Source organism: Gymnoscopelus braueri (genome assembly GCF_963280865.1).
Source record: "Gymnoscopelus braueri genome assembly, chromosome: 16".
Taxonomy (NCBI): Eukaryota; Metazoa; Chordata; class Actinopteri; order Myctophiformes; family Myctophidae; genus Gymnoscopelus; species Gymnoscopelus braueri.
The window spans coordinates 47,781,979-47,795,198 of record NC_137616.1 but is presented as its reverse complement, the minus strand read 5'-3'; the positions used below and the strand labels follow the sequence as shown (position 1 = coordinate 47,795,198).

The following is a 13,220-nucleotide window of genomic DNA, read 5'->3' as shown; positions in this document are numbered from 1 at the left end:
ATGAATTGATATAGAAGTACCAAAATGCATGCTATTTATCAAAGTTAAATAACCTGCATAATCACTGAATGAAAAAGAGTAGTTTCATACAATTAATGTGATATTACTGACATCAGTCATTATAGAGGAGGGATAACATCAAGTGAATTAGTTTGACTCATATATTTTACAATAAAACATCTATAAATTGGATAGTCAACATATTAGTTATAAATATTAACTCTTTATGTAACGTTCAGTGACTCAGACAGTATAACACAGAAACCATCAGGCAGGAATTCAAAGTTCACATCAAGGTTTAATCCAGATTACAGTCAAGGATCAGAAAACAGTGAAGACTAATGTAATCAGGGATCAGGCAGAGAATCACAACCTGATCATTAGACACAGGTTCACACAGGAACAGTCAGGATCAGTGGTGTAACGTAGTAACAGCGGGCCCTGATGCAGGCTATTCAGGACGGGCCCCCCATCCTCCAGTTCACGCTCACAATAGGCTCCTCACAGTTTATACTGTAAGTGGTGGTGGGCGCTTCAGGAGTCAGCTAATCATTTAAACAGGTCTTATTTATCAACACAGTTTTAATGTGATGTAAAAAACAAGTGGATGAGGAACTAATGATTATGATATAAAATACAAAAACATGTGGATGAGGAACTAATTATTATTATGTAAAATACAACAAGTGGATGAGAAAGTAATGATTATGATATAAAATACAAATCATTTTGCTTTTTTTTTTAAACACAAATTCCTGGCACAAAATGGCATAAATCTTCTCTTCTATGGAACCGGATCCATGGCACAACATATTTTTTAAGATAGGGGTCCGCGGGGGTCCTTGACATGAATAGGTTTGAGAACCACTGCTTTAGGAAACACTTGTGACTGTCATTGACCATAACACAAGCATATAGATTCTATATAACTGAGTAATATTCCCCCTTAAAGACTCTAAATGATCATCATCATCATAATCATGTCTAACTGCATTGTTCCACAGTTACACTGATCTTCCCAGGTAACATCTTCAGAGGGACAGTATCAACAATAGTGCTAATGTATGGAAAGAGTGTGTCAGTGAAAGTGTGTGTGAAGGTGTGTATGTTAGTATCAGGATCAGAGAATGACAGCTTTCCTTCATTCCAGTCCAGCTGGACTCTGATCCTCTGAGGATTCTGCTTCAATGAGAGATCAGTGTCTGACCCTGATGGGGAGAATGCCGTGTATTCACCTTCATCTAACCATATTGACCAGTGTTGACCCCGTTCTTCTCCCTTCCTCTGGTAAGGATCTGCTAACACACCCAGTGCCCAGTCTGCATTATCTCCAACCTCAACATCCCAGCTGTGAGTCCCTGAGTTAAAGCCCTCAGAACCCAGGACAGGGCCATCGTCAAACCTCTCTGGGTTGTCAGGAAGCTGCTGTCTTTCTCCATTTCTCACACTGGTCAGATCATCAGACAGGGTGTATGCTGGATGGGCAGTGTTGGGGTCCAGAATGACAGGAGTGTAGGAGACAATGTCCTTCATCTTGTTCCAGACTCTGAAGGTCAGGTTGCCCAGGTGTTTGGTCACGTCTATCAGTGCTCCTGAGACCAGCTGTGGGTCCTGCAGTGTGAACTGGACTCTTTCCATTGTGGTCTTGTAGTTCTGCAGGAATGAGATGTGTTCAGCTCTCAGCTCCTCCTCTATGGCTCTGATGTTGTTTGAAAGGGTTAATATGTCTCTGTTCAGACCCTCAATCTTCTCCTTCATCATCTCACTCTTCTGCTGCTCTTCCTCCCTCAGTGCAGTGATGCTGGCCTCCTCTTCCTCTTGTAGAAACTGATGAAGCTTTTTAAACCGTTCCTTAATCTTTCTCTCTGTGTACTGGACCTGGACCTTAAAGTGTTTTGCTGTTTGGTCACTTTTATTTTTAACTTCATTAAAGACCTCCAGTTTCTCCTGTAAAATCTCCAGTAATTCCTGGACTTCCTCCTTGTGATCCAGAGCAGCTTCATCGATGGGTCTGAAACTGTGGTTGGTGTGTTTTTTTGAATCTCGACACACAACACACACTGGCTGTTGACATTCCAGACAGAACAGTTTGAGTTTCTCAGCATGCAGACTGCAGAGATCCTCAGACCCTGACCAAGTTCTCTTACGTTTTGAAGCTCTCTGTCTCTCCTGTATGAAGGCCTCACACAGGTTCTTCAGAGCCAGGTTACGGGGTAGATGATCTGTTGAATGTATTTCCTTACAAACTGGACATTGCTTTATTGTCTTCTGTCTCCACCATTCCTGCAGACAAGCTTTACAGAAGCTGTGGCTACATGACAGTATAACAGGATCTTTAAAGATGTCACGACACACAGGACAGGAAAAATCCTCTTCTGGAAGAGACGACGTGGAAGCCATTTAGTCTCTGAAAGAAGCTACAAACACTCAATACAGGAAGTCAGTCAGTGGTGGTAACACTTCCTCCTCTAGAATATTCCCTGAAGTTTACTTTCACTGTGAATCGTGGTTGTTGTTAAAGTCCATTCAGCTGACAGAGTCAGCAGCAGGTTCCAGTGGTCTGGGTCAGTATTCCCTCCTGTAGCTGATGTGGAAAGACAGTCTGTCCTCCTCACTGGAAGTTGTGTTTGATCTGAAGGTCAATCTAATCGTCTCAGATGAGTCTGACGGGGGCGGAGCTTTGACACACCTCCACAGACCTGTTGCAAAACACACACACACACACACACACACACACACACACACACACACACACTTAATTTAATACTCATATAACGTACGGCCCAAACATATTGAATTGGTTGAATGAGATGTATCAAAGTCAGGACAGTCTTTTATTTCTTATATAATTAGTATAGACAGGAAACAATAGAGACGGAGGGAGTCTACTTAACCCATGCAAAAACCCAGAGTACTGAAACCTGAACATGCTGTCAGTGCAATAACTTTAAAGGTTCACTCCACGTGTTTTTCCTGTGGACATAATTATCTCAACGGTCTGATTCCTTAACGCTTCCCTTTAACCATTCCTAGATTTGAAAATAAATACAAGGTCAAGGTCAAGGTCTTTATTAATGTCCCAGAAGGGCAATTAGGTTTACAGCCTAATTGCCCTTCTTCTACCTACATAAATCAGCCTTCATTAAAGAAATGTATGAACAAATACAGTATTGTATACCACTGGGTTACCAAATGGACCCTTACATGTCTGTAACTCTGAGAGTGTACAAATGGAACCAAATGGACCTGTAAGGGTCCTTTGGTTCCATTTTGTACACTCTCAAGAGTCATAGTGGGCCTTGAAACTAAAAAGTTAAGAGTAAAAGTAGCAATACCACAATGTAGAAATACTGGCAGCAAAATATACTTGCAGTGCTCATTATGCAGAATGTCCCATTTCACAACAAAAATTGCAGATCTACAAGCTCACAACTCGAAGTGAAAGTGAAGTATTGTAATAATACGTATAAATAATTAAATATGCAAAGAAGGTAGTAAATAAAGTTTTTAAATGACTGCAGTGGAATTAAAAGCACAATATTCTCCTCTGAGATTTAGAGAAGTAGATGTACTGTATAGAGAACTGAACATGTAAATACTCAAGGTACCTCAACATTGTACTTGAATAGAGTACTGAGTAAATTCAGTTACTTGGTTACTCCACCATTGTGTAGGTGTATTCAGATTCAGATTCAGATTCCTTTATTTACCATTGTGTAATACACATAGGAATTTGTTTTGGCAATGCATGATTGTGTTTCAATCTTTTTTCACATATAACATAAATAACAACAAACACAAAACAAACACCGTGCAAGAAAATAGATAATATAAAGTGCTATAGTGGACAGTAGTGCAATGTCATTGCCAGTGTCAGGTTTCAGGTTTCAGTGACCCTTGGGGGCGGGGGAGAAGGGAAGCCAGACTCATTGAGCAGCCTGGCAGCTGAGGGGAAAAAGCTTAGTCTGTGGCGTGCTGTGGTGGCCTTCAGCAGCCGCATCCTTCTCCCAGAGGGGAGCAGGGTGAGGAGGCCGTGGCCAGGGTGGGAGGGGTCAGCCATGATCTTTCTTGCCCTCCTCAGCGCCCTGGAGTCGTGCAGGGACTTGAGGGAGGGCAGGGGACAGCCAATCACCCTCTCTGCGGAACGGATCACCCGCTGCAGCTTGACGAGATCTTTTGCAGCTGCAGCGGGGAACCAGGTGATGATGGAATGGGTGAGGATGGACTCGATGATGGCCGTATAAAAACGGGTCATCATAGCCCTTGACAGTCTGTTCTTCCTCAGCTGCCTGAGGAAGAACAGTCTCTGCTGAGCCTTTTTCAGAAGGGACATGATGTTCAGTTCCCACTTCAGGTCCTGGGAGATGGTAATGCCCAGGACCTTAAAGGACTCAACAGAGTTCACCAGGGTGCCTCCCAGCATGATGGGAGGGGGAGGGGCTGCTTTCCTCCGGAAATCCACCACCGTCTCCACTGTCTTTTGGGCATTTAGCTCCAGATTGTTGCTGCTGCACCAACTACGCAGCCGCTCGATCTCCCTCCTGTAGGCTGACTCGTCCTCCTTGGAGATCAGGCCCACCAAGGTGGTGTCGTCGGCAAACTTGAGGAGCTTGACCGACGGGTGGAGGGAAACACAGCTGTTGGTGTACAGAGAGAACAGTAGAGGGGACAGGACACAGCCCTGCGGGGAACCGGTGCTGGTGGACCTGGAGCTGGAAATGCTCTTCCCCAGCTTCACACGCTGAGACCTGTTGGTAAGAAAATCCGTAATCCACCTGCAGGTGGAGGCAGGCACTTGCAGCAGGGACAGCTGGTGCTCCAGGATGGATGGTTGGATGGTGTTGAAGGCCGAACTGAAGTCGACAAACAGGATCCTGGCATAGTTGCCGGCAGAGTCCAGATGGTGTAGGGCGTAGTGCAGAGCCATGTTCACGGCGTCCTCCGTGGATCGATTTGCTCTGTACGCGAACTGCAACGGGTCCAGCACAGGATCGGTGATGCGCTTCAGATGAGCCAGGACAAGGCGCTCCAGTACCTTCATGACCACAGAGGTCAGGGCGACGGGTCTGTAGTCATTTAGGCCTGTGACCTTGGCCTTCTTGGGGACGGGGATGATGGTTGAGGCCTTGAAGCATGCTGGGACATGACACAGCTCCAGTGAGGCGTTGAAGATGTTGGTGAACACCGGGGCGAGCTGGTCAGCGCAGTGCTTCAGGACAGAGGGGGAAACAGAATCCGGGCCGGGCGCCTTCCGGGGGTTCTGGCTCCCGAACAGCAGTTTCACCTCTCTCTCCGTGACAGAGAGAGGGGGTGGGGGGGGAGAGGAGGGGGGCCCACTAGGGTACGGAGGTAGTGGTTGTGGCTGGGGGGGTGGAGGGAGAGGGCGGGAGGGAACCTCTCTTTCAAATCTGCAGTAGAACTCATTGAGCTCGTTCGCCAGGGGGAGATTGTCGGACGCTTGTGGCGACTTTGGTTTATAGTTAGTGATGGTCTTGAGGCCTTTCCAGACCGAGGAGGAGTTCCCCTCAGAGAGCTGCTGCTGCAGCTTCTCTGAAAAGCGATGTTTCGCCTCCCTCACTGCTTTGGCAAACCCGTACTTGGCTTGCCTGAACAAAGCCACGTCACCGCTGCGCCTGGCCACCTCCTTCTCTGACCTCAGCCTCCTGAGATGGGCTGAAAACCAGGGCTTGTCGTTGTTGTAGATCTTCCTGAAGCGGAGAGGAACGCAAACTTCCTCACCGAGGCTGATGAATGATGTCACAGTGTCCGTGTATTCATCCAGACTGTTTCCAGCCTCAGGCCCCGCCCACTCAACAAGGTCCTGGTCACAGCCCGCATTCTCCAGCCAGGCACAGAGTCTCTCCTTTGCCTCACTGGACCACACTCTGAAACTCCGCACTACAGGTTTTGATATTTTTAATCTCTGCCTGTAGCGAGGGATCAGATGGATGAGATGGTGATCTCCTTTGCCCAGTGCAGCCCGGGGGACAGAATGGTATGCCTGTCGAATACACGTCATTGCCATAGCAGCCCTGGGCGGCGCCATCTTGTCCCTCGCCATCTTGTAAAACACAGAAAAACAAGAACAACACTTTATAAAAATGCAATACTGCAGATTCAGAGATTATTACTGGCAGTAAGTCTGTCATAACAACATGACAAAAGTGGATTTTTGTGAAAGCCATTGATTATATACTGACAGGACAAGCATTGTGTTTATTTCTACAGAAGTGGGACAATATGGTTTGTTTTCACACTTAGATCAACCTAATGGTTAAATAAGTGTCAAGTATCACTCCCTCCAGGCAAACACACAACTCAATAGTTATTCATATCATACACTGATAGCTTCACTGTAACTCATTTATACCTAGCCTTGATACAAGACTGTCATATATTATATGACAGTCTTGGATGATTTTCAAAATAGTGTTTGTGTAACCAATGCTGCAGCTCATGACAAAATAATTACAAAGACCATGTAGCTGTACCAACTGTAGAATGTATTTTATTTCCTTGTACAATTATTGTATTTACTCCACTGCGCCCTCTATAGATCTGCTCAATGGTAATTTAAATCGACCAGATCTGTAGGGGGCGCAGTGGAGTAAATAAATGATTTCCGTCTGGCGTTGTTATTTTCTGCCCCAAAAGTGTATTATACAGAGAAGGTGGGATGCTGAGAGTCTTCCCACCCTGGATTATAGACTTTCAACAACACAAAACAGCCTTTGTTTCAGTGAGTAGCTAAATAGTTTTGTTTATTTTTACTAAAGACGGAGACCTCTCACGGCAGTGTAATGTTGGGTCTATGATCAGAGCAGCTCACCTGGCAGAGCGTTAGAGAGAACTCACTAACACTCTGGACCAGGGCTAAGATTAGTATTATACAATACAACTACTGGTCAAAGTTGAATGATAATAAACGTTAATGTAGTTGTAAAACTTTTAACCATAAATCAAACAACATATTACCATATTAGCCTTAGATCAAGACTATCGTAGATGTATTTTATCGATTTTGACATGAGTCTTAGCGACCACCCTGGAATGTCACCAGTAAAGCCTGTATTTCTCCAAACATGTCCAGATGCAAAATATAAGGTGCTTACCCGCTTGCCCCAAATGTTAACTAGGTGTCCGGAGTGTTTGTGTAATGTATTAGTCCATATGTTACAATAAAGAAGTGTTTTAATCCCGTCTGTGGCCGATTCTGTAGGAAGTTCCCAATGGGCGGTGGTGATGGAGCGCATCTGGTGAAATCCGGAATTACACCCAATGTAAACAGGAAGTAAAGGAGGGTTCGGCCACAGACGGGATTAAAACACTAATTTATTGAAAAATGTGGACTAATACATTCCAAACATGCTCCGGACACATAAGTAACATTTGGGGCAAGCGGGTAAGCACCTTATATGTTGTATCTGTACATGTTTGAAGAAATACAGGCTTTACTGGTGACATTCTAGGAAAAGCTGGGGGGGGGGGGTCGCTAAGACTCGTAGATATGAAAATGTCAAAATCGATCAAATACATCTACGATAGTCTTCTTGATCTAAGGCTAATATCATATGACAGATAAGATAATGTTACAGCTCTTAAATCAACATGTTCAGTGCTCACCTAACAGAAGAGAGTCTCACAGAAGATACTTTAGAGTCACTTGATGTTTCTCTCACAGGCAACAACCATCTGACCCGCGCTTTCTCCTACCAACGTGAGAAGGAACGGCTGTCGTAAAAACGGCCGTAAATCAGTACTGTCGTAACACTTAAAGGGCACCGCGCATTGAATGAGAGCATAGATAGACTGTAAAGAATGAGAGTGAAACTGGACTTCAGATCTTTTTTCTAGTCAGACTTTAATTATGAATGCAGTCCCATTACACATCAGTAACAGATAGTCTCCCATCTCATTTAAGTGACTTTATTGAGACTGTATATACTTTATAAATAAAATGCATTATTAGGCTATTATTATTATTATTATTATTATTATTATTATTATTATTATTATTATTATTATTATTATTACTGTACGAAAAGAAAAACAGCTAATAGGATTGTATTGATTGATTGAATACTTTAATAGCAGTTTGCAAAAAGATAACAGCACAGGAAAGTACAGTTCAATACAAGACCTGCTAAGAGGATTTTAATCACAAGAAGGCCTATGGCTAGTTTCCATTTGGGTCCTTTGTACTCAACTCATCGAAACATTTAATGACAGTCAAATATACACTACTATGAAAAACATCATATAAGCAGTTAGAAAACAGTTCCAGGGGGTCCCCAGCTAAAGTAGTTCATATAGCATCACAATCATTTTAACCACTTCATCCATTCATATGTTGGCTATTCAAAAATAACAGATCTGCAAGCTCACGGCTTGTACATCTGCTATGTTGAAATATCGAAAATGTTTTGAATCATTTTGCATTGTTTTAATATAAATCTTCTCTTCTAGGGGATGGGGGTCCCTGGCACCAAATATTTTAAGATGGGGGTCCAAGGACAAATATATATCAATTTGGGGGTCCAAAATCATAGACAGTGTACTATGATTATAATAAATTCCGCTCCCTTACGTTTAGTTTCATTTTATATTCTTATTACTATTCCTTTTCAATTGTATTGTTCCTACAATGTAGAGGACACAATGCCAACATATTTTACAGTTGTGTTGCTACCTGTAGCCTACAGGTAAGAAATAATCCTGAAAATAAAAGTGGTTGTAGTGTTTTACTTTCTCTCAGTGAATAAACAACAATCACAGCTTGGTGTGTTCTAATTAAAGGATCATTTATTGGTTGAAACGCTCAGTTTTCTGGGTCATGTTCTTGTTTCTTCTCTCTCTCTCTCTCTCTCTCTCTCTCTCTCTCTCTCTCTCTCTCTCTCTCTCTCTCTCTCTCATATATATGATCTCTCTCTCTCTCTCTCTCTCTCTCTCTCTCTCTCTCTCTCTCTCTCTCTCTCTCTCTCTCTCTCTCTCTTCTTACCTTCTAACCATCCTTACTGTTTACTTGCTATTACTACAGTGAGGAAGGAAGGAAGGAAGGAAGGAAGGAAGGAAGGAAGGAAGGAAGGAAGGAAGGAAGGAAGGAAGGAAGGAAGGAAGGAAGAAGGAAGGAAGGAAGGAAGGAAGGAAGGAAGGAAGGAAGGACAACTAGATCAAATTGATGAAAGCAGCAATAAGACAATAGTGGTGCTGAGAGCTAGTGTGTGGATTTTATTTGTTTTACTGATTGTATTTTACAGCCACAGTTACTTTGAGCCTAGCCTGGTAAACCCTCCCTCCAGAAATCTCATTTGTATTTTATTTCAGGAGTGAGTCTGGCCTGCAGACCTATATGGGCAATTTGGCTGTGGGCTGGAGCTGGGCGGGAGTAATGTAGCTGTGATGTCCAAGTGGCCCTTTGATGTCCAATTAAGCCACTTTAGGCTGCAGTGATTATCACCAGGAGTAATTGGTTTGTCTTTGATGTTAATTAGCAGCTTGTATGAAAGGTGTATTGATTAATGACGTGTGAACCACTCGGGTTCCACCTGATTGGCCTACCCAAAACAATTGTTTTGTCAATCACAAAACAATGAGCGAGGACGCTGATTGGCTCGGTTATTTGGTAATGCACTAGAAACGCCCATACAAGCCTTCATGCCAGACTCACTCCTGGAATCAAATGGAAATGAGATTTCCGGAGGGAGGGTTTACCAGGCTACTTTGAGCCTATATAGGGCCATGATTGTGTTTAGCATTTCAAGTTACATGCAAAATCCACACTAAAACAATATTCATAATGTGCAATTCAAACTATTGAATCATGTCTCCAACTGTCTCCTTAAACTGGAAAGCAGAGCATTAACATTATAAGAGCTTTATATAAAATTGTTATATTACATCCACATGAGTATTATTATTGTTTTTATCTATGACTTATAGCTCTGAGTTCATAGCAAGATCACCATGGACAGATTCTAGAAAATGTTCTATTATTATATCATAGTGTTCTAATGTTCCATTATTATATCATAGTGTTCTAATGTTCCATTATTATATCAGTAATGTTCCATTATTATATCATAATGTTCCATTAACCATCTATGGAGCAGCTCCAGTATGTGTCTCTTGGTGACATCACTAGTCTTGTCACTCTGCCTTTCATCTTAAGAGAATTAAAACTGATCTGTACAACATAGAAATAAATAATGTCAACTCTTTTAAAGTGAACTTTAACAGTAGCAACAGGACATATTCATATATTTCTGCTGTGTTTTCTGGTAAGTCAGTTGTTTTAGTCACTTGGCCTTTGACTGAACGTTGTTGAATCAACTTGTTCTCTTTCAACAGCTAATACATTATTTTGAATGGTGATGTTATGAAGTTATGACTGAGGCCAAGTTGACACCAAAGTCTTGACTGTCACTAGGCAGATCAGAACATGATAATGAATAAGTCATAACTGAATACAGAATATACTGGAATTATAAATAATACCAACATGTAGGCTATTTATCAAAGTTAAATGCCCTGCATAATCACTACATGAAGTGTCTTGGTTTGATGAAAATTAAAATAATAACGTGATTTTTGACATCAGTCATTATAAACGGATAACATCAAGTGAATTAGTTTGACTCATGATATATTTTATAGCCTAGAGTCTATAACCTGGACTGTCGTAAATAGTGACAGTATAACACAGAAACCATCAGGCAGGAATTCAAAGTTCACATCAAGGTTTAATCCAGATTACAGTCAAGGATCAGAAGCAGGAGATCAAACAGTGAAGACTAAACTAATGTAATCAGGGATCAGGCAGAGAATCACAACCTGATCATTAGACACAGGTTCACACAGGAACAGTCAGGATCAGTGGTGTAACGTAGTAACAGCGGGCCCTAATGCAGGCTATTTAGGACGGGCCCCCCATCCTCCAGTTCACGCTCACAATAGGCTCCTCACAGTTTATACTGTAAGTGGTGGTGGGCGCTTCAGGAGTCAGATAATCATTTATACAAGTCTTATTTATCAACACAGTTTTAATGTGATGTAAAATATAAAATACAAAAACATGGATGAGGAACTAATGAGTATCGAAAATGTGAAGAGATTTCTTTTTTTTACATGAATCTTCTCTTCTAGGGAACGGGGGTCCCTGGCAAAAAATATGAATTTGAGAACCACTGCTTTAGGAAACACCTGTTAATGTGACTGTAATTGACCACAACACAATCATATAGATTCTAAACAGAGTAATATTACCCCATAAACATTCTAAATGGCTTATCATCGTCATCATCATCATGTCTAACTATGTGGTTCAACAGTTACACTGATCTTCCCTGGTACCATTTTCAGAGTATCTCCAGCGAAAATGTATGGAAAGAGTGTGTCAGTGAAAGTGTGTGTGAAGGTGTGTATGTGTGTGTTAGTATCAGGATCAGAGAATGACAGCTTTCCTTCATTCCAGTCCAACTGGACTCTGATCCTCTGAGGATTCTGCTTCAATGAGAGATCAGTGTTTGACCCTGGTCTGGAGAGTGCTCTGTATTGACCTTGATATAACCTTATTCTCCACCGTTGACCCCCTCTGTCTCCCTTCCTCTGGAAAGACTCTGCTAACACACCCACTACCCAGTGTGTATTGTCTCCAACCTCAACATCCCAGCTGTGAGTCCCTGAGTTAAAGCCCTCAGAACCCAGGACGATGGCAATATAATCAAACCTCTCTGGGTTGTCAGGAAGCTGCTGTTCCTCTCCATCTCTCATGCTGATCATATCATCAGACAGGGTGTATGCTGGATGGGCAGTGTTGGGGTCCAGAATGACAGGAGTGTAGGAGACAATGTCCTTCATCTTGTTCCAGACTCTGAAGGTCAGGTTGCCCAGGTGTTTGGTCACGTCTATCAGATGTCCTGAGACCAGCTGTGGGTCCTGCAGTGTGAACTGGACTCTTTCCATTGTGGTTTTGTAGTTCTGCAGGAATGAGATGTGTTCAGCTCTCAGCTCCTCCTCTATGGCTCTGATGTTGTTTGAAAGGGTTAATATGTCTCTGTTCAGACCCTCAATCTTCTCCTTCATCATCTGACTCTTCTGCTGCTCTTCATCCCTCAGTGCAGTGATGCTGGCCTCCTCTTCCTCTTTTAGAAACTGATGAAGCTTCTTAAACTGTTCCTTAATCTGCCTTTCTGTGTGCCGGGCCTGGACCTTAATGTGTTTTGCTGTTTGGTCACAGTTTGTTTTAACTTTATTAAAGACCTCCAATTTCTCCTGTAAAGTCTTCAGTGATTTCTGCACTTCCTCCTTGTGATCCAGAGCAGCTTCATCGATGGGTCTGAAACTGTGGTTGGTGTGTTTTTTAGAATCTCGACACACAAGACACACTGGCTGTTGACATTCCTCACAGAACAGTTTGCGTTTCTCAGCATGCAGACTGCAGAGATCCTCAGACCCTGATGAAGTTCTCTTAAGTTTTGATGCTCTCCGTCTCTCCTGTATGAAGGCCTCACACAGGTTCTTCAGAGCCAGGTTACAGGGTAGGGGATCTGTTGAATGTATTTCCTTACAAACTGGACATTCCTTTATTTCCTTCTGTCTCCACCATTCTTGCAGACAAGCTTTACAGAAGCTGTGGCTACATGACAGGAGAACAGGATCTTTAAAGATGTCATGACACACGGGACAGGAAAAATCCTCTTCTGGAAGAGATGACATGGAAGCCATTTAGTCTCTGAGTGAAGATACACTCTGCTCAATACAGGAAGTCAGTCAGTGATGGTAACACTTCCTCCTCTAGAATGTTCCCTGAAGTTTACTTTCACTGTGAATCGTGGTTGTTGTTAAAGTCCATTCAGCTGACAGAGTCAGCAGGTTCCAGTGGTCTGGGTCAGTATTCCCTCCTGTAGCTGATGTGGAAAGACTGTCCTCCTCACTGGAAGTTGTGTTTGATCTGACGGTCAATCTTATCGTCCCAGGTGAGTCTGTCAGGGGCGGAGCTTTGACACACCACCACAGACCTGTTGCAAAGTGTACACACACACACACACACACACACACAGAGGATTAAGATACTTCATTAATATTATTTATTACTATTGAGGTGGTCTACATGAGAAAATAAAGTTCAATTTGAAAGGATCACTGGGAATATTTGATTGTGTATGGGTTCATAATGATGAAGTAGTAGCACCAACATATTGTTAAATGAAAGACCCTACAGG

General features: G+C 42.7%; 2 protein-coding genes across 2 annotated transcripts; both read right to left on the bottom strand.

Annotated features, from left to right (window-relative positions):
- Nucleotides 1–984: 984 nt before the first annotated feature.
- On the bottom strand, nt 985–2,400 carry LOC308103036 (nuclear factor 7, ovary-like; the record flags this gene model as incomplete). The annotated part of the gene is made up of 1 exon (XM_080452888.1): nt 985–2,400. The coding sequence occupies one exon, from the start codon at nt 2,398–2,400 to the stop codon at nt 985–987; it is 1,416 nt and encodes a 471-aa protein (XP_080309014.1).
- An 8,907-nt stretch (nt 2,401–11,307) lies between these two features.
- LOC308103035 (E3 ubiquitin-protein ligase TRIM35-like) lies at nt 11,308–12,723 on the bottom strand (the record flags this gene model as incomplete). The annotated part of the gene is made up of 1 exon (XM_080452887.1): nt 11,308–12,723. The coding sequence occupies one exon, from the start codon at nt 12,721–12,723 to the stop codon at nt 11,308–11,310; it is 1,416 nt and encodes a 471-aa protein (XP_080309013.1).
- Between the last annotated feature and the right edge of the window lie 497 nt (nt 12,724–13,220).